The 22,884-nt window shown below is 39.9% G+C and overlaps 1 protein-coding gene across 8 annotated transcripts in view; it reads left to right on the forward strand.

The window, feature by feature from the left end:
• The window catches only part of DSE (dermatan sulfate epimerase), a 147,196-nt gene extending 126,029 nt beyond the window's left edge, over positions 1–21,167 (forward strand). For 5 of the 8 annotated variants that reach the window (XM_008691188.2, XM_008691187.2, XM_040627675.1 and 2 more), the window contains 4 exons: positions 8,740–8,993; positions 12,608–12,847; positions 16,210–16,417; positions 18,483–21,167. In XM_008691188.2, the coding sequence (XP_008689410.2) occupies positions 8,740–8,993; positions 12,608–12,847; positions 16,210–16,417; positions 18,483–20,250 (2,470 nt within the window). In that variant the 3' untranslated portion in view covers positions 20,251–21,167. Of the gene's footprint in view, positions 1–8,739; positions 8,994–12,607; positions 12,848–16,053; positions 16,101–16,209; positions 16,418–18,482 lie in introns of those variants that run through there. The other 3 variants (XM_008691191.2, XM_040627678.1, XM_040627679.1) reach the window with 3 other exon arrangements.
• Positions 21,168–22,884: the final 1,717 nt, after the last annotated feature.

Consider the following 22,884-nt stretch of genomic DNA (forward strand, 5'->3'; position numbering starts at 1 on the left):
AAGGGATTACAATTATAAATGCTGTTTGATTCTGTTTAAATATATTATGCTTGGATGGCATACTTGGATGTTTGGTTAAGACTTTGTGTCAGTGAATTAAACATTGGAATAATGACATAGCAGTGCCTTTTCCCATTTAACAATACTACTCTACATTTAATTCACATTAGCTTGGTATATTTTGACATTCAAATTAATTCATTTTCTCTACACATTATTTAGAATACTTTTTTTAAGTACTAAAGAATACTCTTTCGTTTCTGTCTTTGCATAATTGATTCCTCAATATTCTGCTTGAGTGAAGCCAACCTGACCTAAATTTTTGTATTTTAGAATTTAATACTTAGGATACTGAATTCTAAGCTTTCAAATGAAATTAAGTGGTAGTGTTCTGCTAGTAATCTAGTAATTTAATGAATATAGAAATATGGGTAGTGGGAGAAAGTGTTTTTACGTTTTAGGGCTGATAAATTATTTTTCTTGAAGATTTTTTTTTTTAAGATTTATTTATTTTGGAGAGAGAACAAGCGAGAGCATGGGAGATGGGAGAGGGAGAGAGAGTCTTAAGCAGACTCTGAGTGCAGAGCCTAATGTGGAACTTGATCTCATGACCCTGAGATCACGATCTGAGCCGAAACCAAGAGTCAGATGCTCAACCGACTGTGCCACCCAGGCGCCCTGATTTCTTAATATACAGTCAGTTTCCAATCTATCATGCTGTTGTCCTTCCAGCACTACTTTTACCAAGTAGGGAATAAAGTAGATGTTGAAAAAAGAGAACTCATTGTCCATTTCTGTTTATTGTAGCCCTGTCCAGCTTAAGGAGCTGATGGTTCTGAGTGTGCAAATTCAAGCCCACTAGCCCCTGTACCAACTCTACCTGGAGTAGTACATTAGGAGCCCCAGGCTGAGCAGACATCTGTGGGGAGAGGAAGAGTTGTTCCAGGCATTCTGTATGATTGGTGTCTCATGTTCCTTGAGTGGATCTTGAGCAACCCTATGAACACAGAGTCATGGTATCTCTTCTTCTAATGTCTGTCTCTTTTCTCACATTTCTTGCCTTGTATCTCCCTTGGTGTCATGGACGTGGCTGGGCTTGGAACCCTGGATTGTATTCTGCACAAGTGCCTTTCTGCCTGGTTCTTGGTAGGTCTGCTAACTCTATCACTTTCTTCTGGCTGGGTTCTATTGCAAACTTGGTGACTTTCTTTGAAAGCAATGTGCTTTCCCTCACCAGGAAGAAGTAAAACAATTCTAGATTCAGATAGTCTTGGATTCCATTCTTGGCTCCATCATTTAACTTGACTTTGTGATCTTAAACATGGAATTTTCCTATCTAAATACCAGTTTTACAGTTTGTAAAATGGGCATGTAATAACCTAATATGAGTTTTGAGGATTAGATGAAATAAAGTATATAAAGGGCTTGGCACATACTATGTGCTTACTTAATATGAAATACAACTTCTCTCTTTCCTCTCAGCTTTAAACGGTGAATTTTGCTTGATGATGCAAATGCCACCCTCAGCCACCTGATCAAACACTTGGAATATGGACACCCAGCCAGGCCAGAATTTAGCTGAATGTACCCCTTGGATACCTGGCCACCCACTCGGAGGTCCCTGTATCAAGTCTCTCTAATTTCCAGACTTACTCTGCTCTTCTTGGCAAGTCACTGTCAAGGCCCCAAGGTGCTTCAGAGGCGAGGCCACACAGCTTAGACATCCACTTCCTTTGGCTAAATTTTACGGGAATAACTTACAAAATTTAACATATTACTGACATTTAACATTCATGGTTAGTTTTCACGTTTAACTTACAGAGGGGAAAAAAGATGAATCACAACTGCCATTAGTCATGTTTTTAAAAACAGTGGTAATACAGGACTCTCCTAACGTATTGGAAGTTGCTTCCAAACACACAAAGACATTTGGTCGAAAATTGAATGACTTTCTATCAGATTACTGTCTTCAGGACACTTTTAGAATGAATAGACTAATTTATGTTTTAAGATAGACTCGCCCTTATTTTGGCATATTTGGGTGGTGTGACCAAGGGCAGAGGTGTGGCTTGTATACAAGTGAGGCTGGCGAAAGTGAAGTTGCTACTGCTCTAGCCTTCTTTCGTTTTCTCTTACATTTATATTGATATAAATATCTATTGTCTAAAATAAACCAGATTTTTTAACATGAATCTTCTTTTTTTTTTTTGAAGATTTTATTTATTTATTTGACAGAGATAGAGACAGCCAGCGAGAGAGGGAACACAAGCAGGGGGAGTGGGAGAGGAAGAAGCAGGCTCATAGTGGAGGAGCCTGATGTGGGGCTCAATCCCATAACGCCGGGATCACGCCCTGAGCCAAAGGCAGACGCCTAACTGCTGTGCCACCCAGGCGCCCCTTAACATGAATCTTCTACTTCATGAATATACTAAGTAAATATGTTATGGGCTTATAAAACTATGTTGTCTCAAAATGAGAAAAAGGATTGTTTTGAGTTCTGCTTTTTGTAAAGGTTAAACAGTAGAGCTTCATTTAAACATAAAAGTACATAAGGTTACCTATACCGAGGATCAAATCATGATCATACAGAAAAGCCTGCCATTGTTAGGCTGTAAAAAGTTCTAGGAAACAGGACTCATAGCCATAATAACATTATAAAGGGCATTACAAGTTGCCACATTGTTTCTAGTATTTATTTTTTGTGTGCTATTGATTCATTTAAATAAATATCAGTGATTTCTTGACCTCTCTTAGATTTTAGATACCCAGCTTCTGTTATTCCACATATTTACTTTAACAGTGTTTGTGTAAATGAAATAAATACATAAAAAGTTAAACAAGATTATGTAAAGAGTATTCTGTGAACCTTGTAATCCTAAATGTTAATCTTTTCACAGATGGTTATTTTCTAAAGACTACATACCTATTAAAACTATAAGAAAAAATTTAAATATAATCATTTGATCATTTTTAAATCTATACAAATAAAAATAGATGCCAACGTTATTATTAGACTTCTTTTTATCAGTTTTTTTAAATCAAGGAAGCTGTCCAATTTTAAGTAATAGAGATTTAGATTGCTTGTTGTACTCTATACATAATAGATAGTTCCAAAGGCTTTTATGATAATGGAGGCAGTCTGTTCATATAAAGCTGGTATAAAAATTTGAATCAATGAAGCTATTACATTTTGGAAAGATTTTTATGCCTCTTTTCTTCCTTTAACAACATGATTCATGGAAGCATCACATCTTGATAAGGCCTATGCCTTTCCCCACCGACACCATACCCCCGAACTTAGGCAATTAATAGTTCATTTTTGTGTTCACATCATTCTGTGTCACATAGATTCACTTAAATTCATCTTTGAAAGTATTCTGGGCAGCACTTTTTAAACTTTTTGGAGTCAGAACTCTTACATTCTTAAAAAAGTAATGAAGACATCAAAGGACTTTGCTTGTCTGGACTGATAGTTAAATATCAATATTTACCATATTAAAAATGAAAGCCAGAAATATTTAAAATATGTATGCATTCATTGGAAAAGTCCATTTCTTTTTTTTCCTTTAGGGTGAAAAGTCCGTTTCATATTAACAATAAATAACATATTTTTAGGAAGAAATAACTGTATTTTTTAAAACAAAGTACTTAGTGTGAAGGAGGTCATTGTTTACATTTTGCCTGTCTGTTATATTCGGTCTGTTGCAGGGTGGTGTTTTGGTTGACTTATATGAAGAAAATACAGCTGCTTCATATCAATATGTGATTGTAAAGGACAGTATTTTAAGAATCTTTTCAGATAGTTATGAATACTCTTTTTTTTTTAAAGATTTTATTTATTTATTTGACAGAGAGAGAGAGACAGCCAGTGAGAGAGGGAACACAAGCAGGGGGAGTGGGAAAGAAAGAAGCAGGCTCCCAGCGGAGGAGCCTGATGCGGGACTTGATCCCAGGACTCTGGGATCACGCCCTGGGCCGAAGGCAGACGCTTAATGACGGAGCCACCCAGGTGCCCCTGAATACTCTTTTTTTTTTTTTTTTAAGATTTTATGTATTTATTTGAGAGAGAGAGAGCACGGGTGGAGGGGAGGGGCAGAGGGAGAAGCAGACGTGGGGCTCGATCCCAGGACCCCAGGATCATGACCTGAGCTGAAGGCAGATGCTTAACTGACTGAGCCACCCAGGTGCCCTTGGATATTCTTTAATACTATACTAGAACTTGAGAAGCGGTAGTTCCATAAAAGTTAATTTTCTATGGACTCTGGATCATAAAAGTTAGTTTCCGTGTGGAATCTGAAACCATGTTATCTTTTAATTGGTAGAAAAATCCATTGGTATATTTTGCACTTATAGTGGATCTTTTATCGGTGTATGGTTTTGTAATATCATTCCTTTTTTATTTTGAATGTTTGTTTGCTGAGTTATTCCAGTCTTCCAAGTGTTGATGTATTTAGTAATACAATATAAAAATAAATCACATTTGTTATCACTGACCTCATCAGAAAAATTTGTAAGTATTGGTAAACTCCACATGGCAGCAGAGACAAGTTTCTAAAATTTTTATTTTCTCTTTAAAAAGCTCAAATTTTGTCATAGGCAGCAAAGGCTTTCAATTTTCTTTAAACTGGCAGGCTTCCTTGTTCATTTTCAAGAAAACTTCCACTTAAATACCTAAGTCTAAATAACTAAAATTTGTCAGCTCATCATTCTCGCACATAAAAATGATGTTTCATGGGAAAAAAAGGAGCTAGTTCAGCTCTTAATGCACAATTTCTTTTCATCGTGACAGTTCCTACACTTGGGCATCCACTGTGTTTCTTATACATACTTCCCATTTCATCACCCAGAATATGGGAGAGAGAGCTACTCAAAGGGTTGAGATTTTATAAAATTATCATTTTACCACTTTACCAAGGATATCCTTAAGTGAAACTGGCTTTTTTTTTTTGTTTTTGTAACTTAGAGTGCATGGCCGCATGAAGAACCATGCAAGGATGGCTAGAGTTCGGTGCCCCTGCCTGGATTCTTGCTTAAGGTGCCGGCATTTTTAACCTGTTAGTGCTTTGGCATCATCAGTGCAAATGTCAACATATAACATCTTTATATTATTAGGAAAATAATTTTTACTTGAGGATTCCCTCAAAGAGTCTCAGAGACCCCGGGGGTCCATGGACCTTACTTTATGACTCTTCAGGGGAGAAGGCATAGGTTATAAAAAGAGGACTACAGTAAAAATTTTCCTAACCCTCCTCTTAAGTGACTTGCCAGTGAAATTCACCTCCCTCGCTTGTGTAATCTGGCAGCAACTCTCGTAGAATGCTGTCAGGGCCGGTTGGCTGCCCTTTGCTAGGTCCATTCATCTCTGTTCCCACTAGTAGAATAATGTGCTTTGCAAATATCAGTTGTATTTGTTCTCAAACAAGTTTATGCCAATTTCATTAATACTTGTAATTATATAATTTTAATAATATGTAATAGAATAAGTGTGAGTTCACAAAGAAAAATGTATGTTTTCTAAATGTATGTTTCTAAAACTAACAAATGCTTTAGAATGACTTATTGTAAAAGATTGCTGTCATAAGTTAGTGTGGATGAGATTTGTAAAAGTTTAAGGAAAAACAAAAATCTGGAAGGATTCTACATTCCTTCACAAGTATCTTTAATTCCTATCTTTTAGAGAAACTAGGCTTGAAATTGTGATGATGTGTTGTGTGTGTTTTTTGCAGGAAAGAGCAATGAACTGATCTGTAGACGCACTTTTAAAGAAAAGCCTTTTAGCTCACCTTCAAAAGATTGGTGAATGTGTATACATACAGGTATTTTAAGGAAATAAAATTCATAAATTAATATCTGTATCGTTTTTTTTTTAATGATTAACCCATTCAACCAGCTTTTCCAGTAGATTTATTAACCAGTAGTCAGGATCACATTGATTCAAATAGTTTCTTTGCTGCCCTCCGTGAGCTAGAAGCAAATTTCCTTTGGTTTCCATAACCATAAAATATGCTCTCTTCCATCATTGCACTTAGTATCTATGGCTGGGTCAGATTGTTTTGGTAAAGGACTTAGATAACCTTTTAGAAATGTAACTATTACAGGTCAGACTTCATAATGTACAGTGATGAGCCTCATGGTATAAGCTTTTTTTTTTTTTTAATTGGCGTACTAGCATTTTATTGAATTGGAAACTGGGGAGGCTTGGAGATTTTCACAGAAATCACATAGTAATACTTCCTGAGGGATGAGAATTATAATAAATGTTCTTTGATGTATAAAAATAAGTTCACTGGTTAAAAAAAAAAAAAAGTTCAGGGTTCATCAGATGTGTCTGAGTTGGGCAGATGGTACCAGTTCATGATGTCAGCTCTGCCATGGTTAGGTTCATGCTGTCATTTGTAGATGCGTCATGACATGGCACAAAGACACAGGCTGGGAAGCAAAGGACTCAGATTTTCTCTGCTTGGCTCACCAACCACCAGGAGTCACTGAAGACTGTGTTCCTAACTCCCTGGCAGTGAGCTTGCAGGAGAAGTTGTTTTTTTCTCTAGAAGTGGGGAATGAATTCACACTCTTTATAGTCTATTTACTACCAGTCCACACTAGCAAGCTGACTGGCAACATGGCTTTGTCTGTGACCAAACAGTTAAAAAACTCATCAACCTTAGTTATTTTAGCATCAGGCCATATCACCACAGCTAACCAAACATGGAAATTATTATTAAGTATCAAGAGATTCCTCCAAATTCCTGATTTCATGATGATCATAGATTCACTGTAATAGTGTGGCCTAGTTTTATTGGCCTGTTCCTTCATTTTTTTTCTTGCTTTCCAAAAATGTTTACTGAGCATCTACTATGTGTCAGACACTGTTGTAGGATTAGCGATCCAATAGTGAGTGAAATAGAGAAAACAATTCAACTGTGCACTTGTAGAACTTAAAATCTAGCAGAGGATACATATACCTATACACACACAAACACTAAGAGAACAAACAAGTAAGAAAGGGAAATGAGATACTGTCATTTGGGGAGTGGTGTTGAAATTCTGCCGGGTGACCACAGAAGGCATCACTAAGATCACATCCTTCATATAAAACTCCTAAAGGAAGAAGATCTCTAGAGGAGGTGGTCTCTCAGGACATTGTTAAGTATTCTTGTCCTGGGATCTATGGGGTTTGTATGAGAGAAATACTGCATCTTAATTTTCATTGACTCTAACTGAAATTTAGCCTTTCTTCCAAATCATGAACATAGGTAACCCCCATAGTGATACCGGGAGAACTTGTAGCTTTGTCATAGGTAGATATCCTAGATATTTTCATATCCCATTATAGTTGTCATAGAAACTATTGTTTATGCTCATCACTACTTACAAATTATAGTAGTTACTAGCTCTGCTATTAAATCTTGTTTTTCAGTGCCATGATAAAGGACAGAGATCACAATTTTTTAAAAAATCTATATTGATAGCTACATGTCAAAGTAACGGATTTCCTTATATCCCTTCGTATTCAATCTAATGAATTTAAAGCATTGAGAAAGAGTCTGAGGCTTCACCAGATTGCCAAGAGGTCAGGAGGTTCATGACATAGAAATATGAAGCCTTCATTTAATCCCTAATTGAGTTTTCTTATACCTCCCATCTGTACAGCACACTCTTCATTGGTGTCCTGCCCTCGAGATTACTCGGATACGTCTTGAGCACATGGGGAGGGTTTTCTAGATAGTGCCATAGAATTGTGATTGTGAAAGATCCCTTCTAAGCTTCCTGTATAATGCAGGCCACACACTGTAAAACCACTTGCTGAATAATGTAGCCAGCCAAGCAGAAACTTGGCTTCCTAGAAAACGATGGTTTCATACTTCACAGGTCAGCTTTTACACTTCTCTGAAAGATATGCAAAGGACCTTAAAGAAAGAACAAGATGTAGAAATCTGAGTTAGGGGGCGCCTGGGTGGCTCAGTCCTTGGGCGTCTGCCTTCGGCTCAGGGCGTGATCCCAGGGTCCTGGGATCGAGCCCCACATCGGGCTCCTCCGCCGGGAGCCTGCTTCTTCCTCTCCCACTCCCCCTGCTTGTGTTCCCTCTCTCGCTGGCTGTCTCTCTCTCTGTCAACTAAATAAATAAAATCTTAAAAAAAAAAAAAAAAGAAACCTGAGTTAGAATCAGCTCATTCCACTCGCACCAGATTTTCAGCCGCCCTCCTCGTCATGACCTTGACCAAGTGGGTCTGTCCGAATTGAGAGGTCATAAACTATAGGCCAGGATACCTGCACCTTGACCAGCCTGCGGGAAATGAGATGGGCTGTATGTGTTCCACTGGTTTGCCAAGGCAGCCATAAGAACAGAACGGAGAGCCTCTTCCTATGTGTAAAAAGGGGAGGGTGAGGACTAGTCAGATGGATACTCCGGAGAATGCCGCCCTGCCACTACATGTTATGTGCTTTAGGTCGATTTGAACATAGTCTCCTAGCTCTCCTCAAGAGTAGAAGTCAAAAGAAAAATTCTCAACATCTTGATGTTGCCAGAAACCTGAGAGAGAACAGCGTTCGCTCTGTAGTTTTCCCATGAGACAAACTTCATGCTTGTGTCTAATGTGGAAGGCGGCTAATTCTGAGGCGTTGAACCTCTTGGATTGTATCTTCCGTTGTGCCCTTTCCTTCTGAGAAACAGACACTCGAAGAGTGTGATGAACGCTGTGGGACTTTGCCCTCATTCACGTGGCTGGTCTTCCCCTGCAGGCTGGTGAAAGACGCTCCTTGGGATGAAGTCCCGCTTGCTCACTCCCTGGTTGGTTTTGCCACCGCCTACGACTTCTTGTACAACTACTTGAGCAAGACACAACAGGAGAAGTTTCTTGAAGTGATCGCCAACGTCTCGGGATATATGTACGAAACGTCATACAGGAGAGGATGGGGGTTTCAGTACCTGCACAATCACCAGCCCACCAACTGCATGGCCTTGCTCACGGGAAGCCTGGTTCTGATGAATCAAGGTGCGTGTGGACACAGCCGAGGGAACGGCCAAGCCAGCTTCAGTCCTGGCTGCCCTGCGAGCAGGACGCTTTTATACCTGCCTTAGTACGTGTTCCTACTTGGATCCTAACTGAGCGCATGAGATGAGGTAATACCAGGGCATCTCTTAGACCGCTGAGAGACGTCTCTTCCTCATTTCTGCTGCTTATCTTAACCTACAGGCTGTTGAAGTAAGGCTTTTGATTGCCCGAAGCCGTATCCTTACAGCACACGGTCAGTGGGGAATATTCATGTCCCCAGAGAATTTTGACAGTGAACACAGCCGTCCCGGGTAAACGGAGTTTTTAAAAGCTTAACAGGTGGTTTATGATTTGAAATGAATGCTCTTTGCACACAGATGTCTGTCATTACAACACTATTTTTTTTCCTTTAAGGACTTAAAACAACCATTTAGGTCAAATTTGGAAGTGACTTGTGGATCGCATAGCTACTTTGCCTTCGTGGATTACATAATTGCTGATTCTGCATTTTCTCTGTTCTTGTAATTCTGACTTAATTACAACATCTGTGAGAGTCTATACATGATTAAATTAGACCGTGTTTAAGAGAAGCAGCCCTAAGATCACAGTGAATTGTCGGGATATTAAACATATACTTGGAGCTGGCAAGTCTGACAGAGGTCTTGACCGCTTCCCCACAAGAATTAGTGTGCATTTTGTAGATTATCCAGCATCAGATTTCTTCAAGTCCAGCTTTCTCCCTTGTCTTGTCAACCAGCCATCACTTCTAATTCATCTTAGAGGAAAAGAAACTAATATTAACTGAGCACATGGCGTGTGTCAATCCTTGTGCCTATTTTATTTGTCCCATCAGCCATGTAAGGTAGCTGGGATTTGGACCCAGTTCTGGTCAGACTCAAAGTTCACTCTCTTTCCGCTATGTTTTGTTGCCTCTCTTAGAATAGAGATTCGATTTATAGTAATTTAAGGAAAGCTTTAAGAGGGCCAGGTTTCATCTTGGCTCCCTTTGCCCCCTACTCTCACAGAAACAAACAAGATAGAAAAGATCAAAATGCAAAAACCATTAAAAGAAATAAAAGATCAGAATGCAGATCTTCAGACTATTGACTAACCCCAGGCCTGTGAAAAGACATCCTCATGAAATGGTGGAAGGCCCCCAGGACGAGCTAGCTCTCAGCTCGGACCTTGGGTTTTAGGCTGGTAGAGCCTTAGTTCTTTGTATAAATGTGTAGTTATTTAGTAGCGGGAATAGAGCTTATCTCTTCGTTCTCCGTGGGAGGTAAGATCGCTCCAGATACCATGCCGACATCGAAAATGCTGGTTCGGATTGGGTCAAAATGTGTAGTTCTCCTCTCGCAGGAGTTTGTATGTGCGTTTATTTTCTGACTGCAGTTATGGGTTGCTCAGGGAGGGAATGTTCCAGAACCCCCACGTCGGCAGTGTATGTATTTATAAGACGACGGGACAGAAGAAGAGGTAAGCTCTCCGGCCCTGCGCATCTCAGTTAACGATCAGGCTTGCAGTCCGGGCTTTCTTGGCCTACTCACCGCCTTCGGGAGACGCCTCACAGGCGTTTCGACAATCCCACGTTCTCCAGACCAGCCTCACAGATACTAGGCTAGCTGAGTGCACCAGTAGTTCCTACTGGGACTCGCATAACATCTCAAAAGGGGGAGAACTAGAATGTTCTGTTCTGTTAACTCCGTCTCAGGCTCGGTGCGCAGGGACCACACGATCACACATAAGCAGTTTACAAATCAGGTGGAAGGAAGATAGGTGTGAAATGTTTAAACGAATACGCAGTAGTTACCATAGCAGCAGAGAATGAAGTAAGAGGTGTCCTGAAGCTATGGTTAAGTCTCAGTCGAGTGTATTAAGTTTGAATTCAGGAGAACAGCATTCTTTAGGCGAGTTTGAGAAGGTTCATAGAACTTTGAAATATAGATAGGATCTGGATAAGTGAAAATAATGAAGGACATTCCAGACAAGGTGCGTGGACGGTGGAAAAGCACAGGGCATAGCATCAGTAATAATATCAACTCCTAAAACCAGTATTGCCCTGTATGTTAACTAACTTAAACAAAAATAAAATAACAGTATCGGTGCTCAAATTGACCGATTAGTAGTTCACAAAGGTAGGCATTGCCTCATATCTCCCAAACAGGATTGTCGTAGGGGAAAAAATAAGGAAAAGCCAGGTCGTGTGGTATCGGGGAACAGTGAGTAGCAGGCCTGATTTTAAATATCACAGTGGAGTCTGGTTAGAGATGGAAAATACAGAGAAGAAAAAGATGAAGATGACTAGAACTAAATCCTAACGATTACAGAAGAGAAACTAAAAACCCTGCAGGAGACTGGCCTGGCAGGTGTATGGCTGGATAGGAGGAGACAGGGTACAATTCACAGGCACCTCTGCAAGCAGAGCCTGAGAACAGTGCTGCCTCCAGGAGCCTGGCACCTTGGATTTAGGCTGGGATCTGTGGTCCCGGGGCCCCCGGAAGCCCTCACACCCAGCGCACGTGGTAGGCCGTGGTAGTGCTCAGCGCTGGCGATCACACACGTCTGTGGGAGCAAAGCAACAAGACTCCGTCCACATCAGGAGGCAGTGAGCTTAATTTCATCCTAAGTGGTTGTATGTTTTAAATATAAGCAAACAAATCAAAACTGAAATCTTAAGACCTAGGTTCAGATCAAAGTTCTGTTCATTTTTAGTGATGTGTCAGAGGTCTTGAACAAGTCAAGCTTTCTGTAATTTTGGAGTAATAATGCCTAATTGAATTGGTAAAAGGATTAAATAAGATTATGTTCAGTGCTGTGTAAATTACGAATGTTTTAGAAACGCGAGTTGTGATTGTTATCTAAGTGCTAGTCTTGTAAGAATTGTAGGAAGCTAGCATTTTTGTGTCAAAAGTATTTCATAAAAATTTTAAGGCCTTTAATTTTCAGTCACAGAAGTAGAAAAATGTGGCACGCTGAAGTGCTTGAACAAAATTTTAGCTCATTTTTGGTAGATTCGGGACTCCCAGGTGATATTTTTCACCATCGGATTGTCACTTCCGTGGTGTCTCTCACCCGCTGTGCTGCCTTTTGAGATCCTAGGGAATCTAAAGGCACAAAAAGGATGAGAGATTGTCTTCTAATGACTTTCTGCTTAGCCGTTATAGTGTTTGCAGCTTATTAAAAATCCTGTGAAATAATGGTGCAAGTTTTATGAAGTGAGAAGCTTCAAAAATATTTTCAAGTAGTAGTTTTTAGAAAAATTGAATAAAAGTCTTAATATACAGATCTTTTCTTGTAGACAAAGTTATGTGCAGTTTGTGATCTTAGTTGTGATGGGGTTTCAAATTTATTAAAGATTGGACACTGATACTCATTTCAAGGTTGATCTTCCTTTAGTTAGTAAATGACTTGTATTCGAGAACTTTTTAATTTGTATCACGAACCCAACACAAGCCTGGATTAACAGAATGTTATTTGTAATGTTGATAAGTGGGAGTTTTACAAAATGCTATTTGTACTGTAGTCGGATAACTCAGAGGATTTTATTTGGCCATAGTTTTGTTTATGCTTCATTACAACCATAGTCCTTGTTTCCGTGTGTTTTCATTCTTCAGGGTATCTTCAAGAAGCCTACTTATGGACCAAACAAGTTCTGACCATCATGGAGAAGTCTCTGGTCTTGCTCCGAGAGGTGACGGACGGTTCCCTGTACGAAGGCGTCGCCTACGGCAGCTACACCACTAGATCACTCTTCCAGTACATGTTTCTCGTTCAGAGGCACTTTGACATCAACCACTTTGGCCACCCGTGGCTTAAACAACACTTCGCATTTATGTATAGAACCATCCTACCAGGTATAGTGATGAATTGGAAATGGGAAAACATTAACTGTGATAGTTTTTTCTGATTATGAAAATGGGCTAGACTAGGAAAAGGCATGTGGGGTCTGAGTCATATTGAGAATAAAGGGATTTTTTATAAGACTTCGGGAATTACATATAACCAGAACTTTGGGGAAGTTATTGTGAGGATTTGTGATTTATGTACGATAAAGCTCAGAGCACAATGGATCAAATATCATTCGTAGCCTCCACAGTACTTTTATTTTTGTAGACGTAAAGCTTGGGTACATACACAGATTCCTTTTCATGAATCTTTTTTTTTAATTTTCTAAATATTATTCTGTTTCTTTTTTGTATATTTGAAATAGCTTATAAAACAAACTAATAACTTTATATGTTTCTAATTCATCTGGAAAAATAACATTTCCGTTTCATGAATCTTAACAAAATATAAACGTTACGGTTACGTGTTAATTTCCCTTTACATGCAATCCCAAATTGATCCTCTTTTGTTTTATAGTTTTTAGTTTTTATTTCCTACTATATAGATATTCAAAATGAAAGACTATACCTATATATTTGTTGGAGCTTAAATATTTTCTTTAGTTTACTGAAATAAACAACGTAAAATATAAAAAAATCAAAAAATTGTTACAAAACTTCTAATTGCTCGTTGCCATTGTAGGTCAGCCTTCTAAGAAAACTAGCTCCAAAAAATACATATATATGATTTAAGAACACTTTCATTTCTAGGGCAGCCTTGTAACTCTCCTTATTTCTAAACAGGATTAAGATGTTAGAAAAAGTTTAGGAGGTAGATTTTCATCAGGATGGGGATTTTTTTTTAACACCCAAAAAACAAATAATCCGGCTGAGAAATGGGGGAGAAGATATGAACAGGCATTTTCCCAAAGAAGACATCCAGATGGCTAACAGACACATGAAAACATCACTCATCATCAGGGAAATACAAAAACATATCACCTCGTACCTGTCAGAATGGCTAAAATTAACAACACAAGAAACAACAGGTGTTGATGAGAATGTGGAGAAAGGGGAACCCTCTTGCACTGTTGGTGGGAATGCAAGCTGGTGCAGCCACTCTAGAGGACAGTATGAAGGTTCCTCAAAAAGTTAAAAATAGAACTACCCTATGATTCAGCAATTGCACTACTAGGTAGTTACCCAACAAATACAAAAACACAGATTCTGAGGGGTGCAGGCATCCTGATGTTTATAGCAGTGTGATCAACAATAGCCCAACTATGGAAAGAGCCCAAATGTTGTTGACTGATGAACAGATAAAGAAGAGGTGGTGTATATATACAATGGAATATTACTCAGCCATCAAAAAAATGAAATCTTACCATTTGCAACAACATGGATGGAGCTAGAGTGTATGATGCTAAGTGAAATAAGCCAACCAGAGAAAGACAAATACCATGTATGTCACTCATGTGGAATTTAAGAAACAGAAGAGATGAACTTACGGTGGGTGGGGGGGTGGAGAGAGAGGGAAACAAGTCATAAGAGACTCTGAAAGACAGGGAACAAACAGGGTTGATGGAGAGAGGTCGGGGGTGGGTATGAGCTGGATGGGTGATGGGTATTAAGGAGGGCAATTGCTGTGATGAGCACTGAGTGTTGTATGTAAGCAATGACTCACTGAATTCTCCTCCTGAAATCAATACTGCACTGTAGATTAACTACCTAGAATTTAAATAAAAATTTGAGAAGAAAAAAAAGAAAAAAAGGATGGGGATTTTTTTTCCCCCAGTAAAATGTAATTTTTAGATGGGGATTCTAGATCTACAGTAAGGAATCCAGTCTTTAAATCTTTTTGCTCTGGTTGTATACACATGGACTGAATAGAATCTCCATTATTGGATTAGTTAACCAAAAAACACTGCAGGCAAAAAAACCCACAGGGTTCTTAAAATTTAGTTGAGAAGTAACTTTCAGAACCCTATTGTTTTAGTGCTTATTCTTAGCTCTGCAGGAGAGGCCTGTTTTGTAGTTTATCTTGATAAACAAAGGCCATCTAAAGCCGGGGACCTTGAAGAGGTCTCAGTGCTTTGTAATTTGATCTGACCAGCCAGCCACATCACTGCTGAGAGCTGTGTCTGTGACTGAGTCCTAAACTGGGAAAGACAGGATGAACACCTCTAAGGGGAAGATTCATGTATTTATGTCAATCAATCCAACAAACCATTATTGAACATCTATGTGCCAGGCACTGTACCAGGCAGGGGATTCAAAGAGAAATAAAACCTATCAGCTTTCAGGGAATCCACAGATTAATAGAAGATTCAGAAAATCATATTTTATCATAAAATTTACTTGGAATAGTGTTTACTAAACTGGTAGAAGCAAAAACATTAGCTGTAAATTACATAGATATGGTCATGGTGTCATTTTGGAAGGGATTGTGTGTTAAAAGTCAATCTGTTCTCAACAACCTCTCTTTTCTTGTCCCCCCCTCTACAATGGCTATTCTAGTAATGATTATTCCTGTCTGGCCCAGAGTCGTCTCCCATTCTTTTTCAAGAACACCTGGAGCATATCCAGTCTTAACAGATTTTGTTTTGTTGACCTATTCCTATGCAATTTTTGCATTTTCTTTCTTTAACTTCCAGCAGTACACATTAGCAGGATCTTCTATGGGAATTAAGTTTTCTTCCTGTATGGGGGCGTCTGGGTGGCTCAGTCAATAAAGTGTCTGCCTTCGGCTCAGATCATGATCCCAGGGCCTGGGATCAAGTCCCACATTGGCCTCCTTGCTCAGTGGGGAGCCTGCTTCTCCCTCTCCTGCTCCCCCTGCTTCTGTTCATGCTCTCTCTGTCAAATAAATAAATAAAATCTTAAAAAAAATTTTTTTTTCTTCCTATAGAAATGCAGTGTCTCCCTTAAGCCTTATAATTTCCACTTTATTGGATGGAAGCACCTTATGTCATCATCTTGGTGTAGAATGGGGGATGGGTTGGTAAGAGAGCTAGTGCTCAGTCCAGGTTGAGGAGCTCACCGTGCTCCAGAGGGGAGCCTATGTGTCTCTGCAGATACAATGACACATAGCATGGACACTGGAAAATGAGGAAGGTGGGCAGTATACAGAAGTATCAAGAATTGTGACACCCGTTACCAGTGATAAGTTGCCACATAGCAAATACAAACTTGCACACAAGATTTGTGGAAGGACCTTCAGAGGTCGCATTAACTGGTCTGGGGTGAGGCGGGGCATCGTGCTTTTGGTTTTTTTTAATCCAAGGTACACAATTGGTTCTAATTTGCAAGCAGGATTGAAAATCATTGTTTAGGTCTTTATGGGAGCATGCAGTTTTAAATGTATCTTCATTCTGTCAAACTTCTTTCCCCAGGGTTTCAGAGAACTGTGGCTATTGCAGACTCAAATTACAACTGGTTTTATGGTCCAGAAAGCCAATTAGTGTTCCTGGATAAATTTGTCATGCGGAACGGCAGTGGAAACTGGCTGGCTGACCAGATCAGGAGGAACCGTGTGACCGAAGGTCCGGGCACACCATCCAAAGGGCAGCGCTGGTGTACTCTTCACACGGAATTTCTCTGGTAGGACACGTTGGGCTGCCTTTAAAAAGAAATTGTACCCAGGGCTACAGGGTGCTGGATTTCTGCATTTAAAAAGAAAAATGACGGAAAGCACTTTGTAACCCCTTCTCCATATACTAGCTTAGCTTCGGTTCCTGTCGCAGGGTTGGATACTCTGCTAGAAACATTTCCTTACATGTAGGATCTCGTGACTATTGGCAGTTTTTGGTTTTCTTGTGTTAGAGATGTCCTGGGCTCACTGTTTCATAGATGGGCATGTTTTGATTTCCATCATTTTTGAAATCATATAAAGAGAAAACCCACAAAATTTAGACTGGGTTACTCTGACAATCACACCAAAGAAATTAATAAATAAAGGTAGAAAAATGTTTTGTTTTAGTAAATGGAGCATTATAATCTTCTACTAGCAAAGCTGTTACTGAATTCCCAAAACTGTTTAAAAGTGTTTGACAGTATTTGACAGTTTCACTTTGATAATAAAAGAACCATGTAATTTTTTCTGCCCTAATCTTTTAAGCCCAGAAAGAGAAGCCAGGGTCTCCTTTTTAAAGTACTGCCAAGTATATTGTTGGCATCCAATACGTTGAAATAAAAATTACAGGGAACTGGTTAATCATTAATCCTTGATGTCTTTTCAAGCTATTGAAATGTGTATTCAATTCCAAAATAAGCTGCTGTGGTTTGATTTGCTTCCTTCATTATTATTATTATTATTATTTTTTAGTTTAAACAATTAAGAGGGAAAATATTAATGAAGTTATAACTGGTGATAATTTAACCAGCATTCAAAAAAAACTATTGTCACAGATGAAGTAGCTATATTAATATGTAGCCATTCCTGTTTTAGGGGTGTGAAGTAATTATTTAATAGTGATTTCACTTATCCCAAATAAACAACCAGGAGAGTTCTACAAAGCTGACCACAGGAGTCAGATTAATGCTAAGTCTAACTTGGTTCAAAATCTGGTATTTATAGGGATATGCAGACTGACCCAAATCAAAGAAGTATGGCCAATTCATCTTGTGTCTCGATTTGTTAAATCACAGTGATTAAGCCAACATTATTAACTAGACCTAAGCAGAGACACAGTTTCTGATGACCTGAGACTCTAGAACAACAGACGAAACAGCCAAAGTCAAACGCCAGTAAGATTCACCATAGGTGATCAGTTCGTTTTAGACAAAAGTACCTAAGAGCTATTAGTATAGGCCTGCCTTTCTTCCGTTGGGCAGGAAATCATCTAAACCTGTCAGAAATAGTATCTCAAATCATCAAAAGCAAATAATCATGTTTATGATTACTTTAGGGGGCCCTCTCTGACTCAGAAACCTGTGTTCTTAATCACTGTGGAAGTTTAATGTTAATTATTGTATTAATTTGATAATACATTTGCCATAAATAAAAATGAGAGGCCATTTTTTGCCCAAAATCCATGATATCATCTGCAGATTAACACAAAACCAGTGCCTCTTGGTAGGCAGTGGTAGCCACAATTATAAATCTCCCAGTATTAATAGTTTCTTGAATTTCCTCCATTTATATTCTTAGATGTGATATTGGCAGTAAATTTTATCTAGTACGTAAAGTTCAACTCTTAAATTTTATTTTTTTTAGCGGGTGCACTCTAACAGACTTTCAGTTCTATCAGTTATCACAGAACAGTACTTTCTTACAACCCGAGGCTTGTTAGAGTCTAGATCCTAACGCGGGGTTCTCTAGAGTAGAAGCCCCTGGACTAGAAGTTTAGAAGTGTAATTCTGTCCTCTGGAGGGAAGCTCTGAAGCCATTCAGTGAAGAAGGTCCCTGGAGCGATTACCAGGCTCAACCCCAAGGATCCCAGGTTTTGAAAATTGACTCCTCTCCCCTTCACTAAGGGCATTCCCCTGTGCAAGCTCATCCACGGGTGTTTCCAGAAATGTCCCTCCCCCAGAAGCCACTGCCATCACTCTGGGTACCATCTGTGTTGTTTCCTCCAGCCACATTACGAAGTGGCATCAAAGTTCTGATGGGTTATTTTAAGTTCCACCAGAAAACCATTTAACTTGGAAAAATGAATCCTTTCAGGTATGATGCCAGCTTGAAATCTGTCCCTCCCCCGGATTTCGGCACCCCCACACTGCATTATTTTGAAGACTGGGGTGTCGTGACTTACGGAAGTGCCCTGCCTGCAGAAATCAATAGATCTTTTCTCTCCTTCAAGTCGGGAAAACTTGGGGGCCGTGCAATATATGACATTGTCCACAGAAACAAATACAAAGATTGGATCAAAGGGTGGAGAAATTTTAACGCAGGGCACGAGCATCCTGATCAGAACTCATTTACTTTTGCTCCCAATGGGGTGCCTTTCATCACGGAGGCGCTCTACGGGCCGAAGTACACCTTCTTCAACAACGTTTTGATGTTTTCGCCAGCGGTGTCCAAGAGCTGCTTTTCTCCCTGGGAGGGTCAGGTCACGGAAGACTGCTCTTCGAAATGGTCGAAATACAAGCACGACCTGGCAGCCAGCTGCCAGGGCAGAGTGGTGGCCGCGGTGGAGAAGAACGGCGTGGTGTTCATCCGCGGAGAGGGTGTGGGGGCTTACAACCCGCGGCTGAACCTCAAGAACGTGCAGAGGAACCTCCTCCTGCTGCACCCCCAGCTGCTGCTCGTCGTGGACCAGATCCACCTGGGGGCCGAGAGCCCGCTGGAGACCGCCGCGAGCTTCTTCCACAACGTGGACGTTCCCTTCGAGGAGACGGCGGTGGACGGGGTCCACGGCGCCTTCATCAGGCAGCGGGACGGCCTCTACAAGATGTACTGGATGGACGATAGTGGCTACAGCGAGAGAGCCACCTTTGCCTCCGTGACGTACCCTCGGGGCTATCCCTACAACGGCACCAACTACGTGAACGTCACCGTGCGCCTCCGCAGCCCCGTCACCAGGACAGCGTACCTGTTCATCGGGCCGTCCGTGGACGTCCAGAGCTTCAGCATCCACGGAGACCCGCAGCAGCTGGACGTGTTCGTCGCCACCAGCCGGCATGCCTACGCCGCCTACCTTTGGACCGGAGAGGGCACCGGGCAGTCGGCCTTGGCGCAGGTCATCGCCGATCGGCAGAAGATCCTGTTCGACCGGAGTTCGGCCATCAGGAGCACGTCGGTGCCGGAGGTGAAGGACTACGCCGCGCTCGTGGAACAGAACCTGCAGCATTTTAAGCCCGTGTTCCAGCTGCTGGAGAAGCAGATCCTGTCCCGGGTCCGGAACACGGCCAGCTTCAGGAAGACCGCCGAGCGCCTGCTGAGATTCTCAGACAAGAGGCAGACGGAGGAGGCCATCGACAGGATTTTTGCCATATCACAGCAGCAGCAGCAGCAGCAGCAGCAGAGCAAGTCAAAGAAAAACCGAAGGGTAGGCAAACGCTATAAATTTGTGGACGCCGTCCCCGATATTTTTGCACAGATCGAAGTCAATGAAAAGAAGATTAGACAGAAAGCTCAGATTCTGGCCCAGAAAGAACTGCCCATCGATGAAGATGAAGAAATGAAAGACCTTTTAGATTTTGCAGATGTGACCTATGAGAAACACAAAAACGGTGGCTCCCTGAATGGCCGCTTTGGACAGGCCCGGATGATGACGACAACTCACAGCAGAGCCCCGGCACTGTCGTCTTCCTATACCAGACTGTTCCTGATCCTGAACATTGCTATTTTCTTTGTCATGCTGGCAATGCAACTGACTTATTTCCAGAGGGCCCAGAGCCTTCATGGCCAAAGATGTCTTTACGCAGTCCTTCTAATAGATAGCTGTATTTTATTGTGGTTGTACTCTTCGTGTTCCCAATCACAGTGTTAGCACTAAAGCTATCCATTGTGTGATCGTTGTGTGGTCACAAGAGTCTATGCAAAAACAAAACAAAACAAAACAAAACAACAAAACTAGACCTAGTTTGTTACTGGACTTTTTATCTCAGATTCCTTTTAACAAATTAGGGGGAACATATCTTCACACAAAGCAGGGATATGGAGAAATCAGAATTGGAAAGGCAACGATTTATCAGAGGAATAAGAGTGGCTTGGTTGTCCCATGGTGTTTCTGGAAGTATTTGGCTTGGCTAATTTAGCAGTCCATATAATATTACTCTTACAAGAAACAACAAGTCTGGTTTTAAGAAAAAGATTTAGATAGATTTGGGTTTTATTAATATTAATTTAATGCTACTAGCAATTTCCAAATACTATTTTATGGAAAAGACTGAAGCACACTGTTCTGAGAAGTTCAGAAAAATCTTTTTAATGGTGTAGTCATGTTGAAAAATAAGTATTATTAAGTCCTGGTATGGTGGTGTTAACTTCCTTGGAGAGTAGTTCATTAGTTAAAAAACAGCAGGATCTCCATATTGGATTCCTATTCAGACATCACAATAAAATGATGGTAGATGATCATTAAAAATTTAAAATACATTTTCAGTAGAAAAACACATATCCGTGAATGAATATTTCCTTGACGATGTTGGTCTCTGCACACACATAATGCATCCACTGGTTGTTCAATAAATAAGACAATTAGGGGTAACTTGATTTTCTCTTTTTCTTATATGGAAAACTGTTGTAGACCCAGTGGCTCAACTTCAAAATAAAATATTTCATATCCCAAATGTTGATTTCAATACCAAAGAAGATGGGGAAGGTAAAATTTGAATATGATTCTTATGTTTTTTAATAGAAAACTTTAAGTTTATTTTGCTAAATAAACATCATAATTATGATTTATCTGTAGTGTCTTCCTTCTTTGGTCCATTACATTAAACACGTACGCAACAAGTTTGAAATCCTTGAAGAGAAGTCTTTATTTGGACATGTGTTAATTAAATTTATAGTGTTTGAATTGAAAGAAGTTATTCCTCTGCTTATTTAGCTTTTTGTGGCCTAGACATATTTTATACGATCTGAAGAGAAACCAGAGTATGGCCTAGACATATTTTAAACATTGAAAACAAAACACAACTTCTGATATTTAAGTAATTAAAAACATAAAATCGCCAGTTATTGTTAGTCAAGTTTTCTGGTGTTAACAGGAGCAGAGAGTGCTGGGAACATGTCCCATAGGTTAGATTTCAGCGTAAGAAAGTGATCTAGTTACAGGGAACTTAAAAGTAAATTATCTTACATTCTACATTCTACATAGGTGAGTCTGGCAGATTTCTTCCTTGAAAACAGAAAGTACCCTTGGCTCAAAGTTTACAGTAGGGACACATTCACTGATTTGTCAGTCTAAAGTCATAATGGCAATCTTTTCTTTTTCCTTGTCCTTTCTGTTCATGGAAATACCAGGATGCAACAGAAAACAGGGATACAGGAGAAACCCTTAGGAGCAAGTACCTTTTTGCAGTTCTAATCCTGAACCTACTTACATAAAGAAAACACAAGTTTTGACTTCATTCATTACACTTGGCATGTAGAAGATGACTTCTGAGGAAGTAGTTTTTCTTCTTTCATGGAGGAAGTCTCTAGGGAGGATGTCATTACACACTGTTTAAAAGAATAATGTTTTCAAAAGAAGAATGCTTCTGTTTGTCCTGCATGGATGCTGTTACTGGGATTTAAACTTGCTTTATGTGACAGATTCTCCGTTTACTTAACCTCATTCAACATTCCACTCTTCTCTTTCTCATTCCAAAGGATGAATTGTCTGAAATGATCAAAAGCAAATTTTGAAAAAAAGGAAAACTTGCTCTTTGAGGCTACCAAGCGAACCTGATCTCAGATCCAAAAACTTAAGGCGTACTTTCTAATACGGATAAAAAGCGCAAGCGAGCACCAAATCCAGCTTTCCCTTTGTTTCCATTAGGTCAGGGCAGACCGTAAATTAGTCATCATAGCATGCTGCAGTCGAACGCATTAGTTCATTCTTTAAGTAACTTTTAAAAATATGGTAATCCTGCATCTTTGAAACAAAATTGATTAAATGCATTTTTTCCCCTTCTAATTGGACCTCATATTTCACTTAAAAAGAAATTTCCACAGGCAGTGACTCAAGTGGTTAAAAAAAAATGCTGAAAGGAATCACTGCTCTGTATAATGAGACATGTTTTATATCAGGGGTAGTGCATATTTGAATACAACTAAGGAACTCTTTGTATCTTCCAGAAAACCGAGCAATGTTAAATCTCCCTTGCAAACGGTGTAATCAATTATAGAATCTATTTCAGTGCTGCTCCCAATGAAAGGACTGTTTCAAGTTCACTGAATAACATGTAAGCTGCTGTTCAGGGGATTGGCAGGACTCTTAGTCCTAGCCTTAAAGAAAGTCTGGGAATTATTAGCATACAGAGCTTATCTGTGCAGTGGAGAGGACATATTCCCTGGTTGGTAACTGATTAGCTTATAAACAGCCATGATGATGGATGAGACATAGCATCTGCTGCGAACATTCTTTTGAGATCATTGTTAGAATTGTTAATAAAGTCAGGCAGAAGTCCTTTATTCT

This window comes from Ursus maritimus, unplaced genomic scaffold (assembly GCF_017311325.1).
Source record: "Ursus maritimus isolate PB19 unplaced genomic scaffold, ASM1731132v1 scaffold_13, whole genome shotgun sequence".
NCBI lineage: Eukaryota > Metazoa > Chordata > Mammalia > Carnivora > Ursidae > Ursus > Ursus maritimus.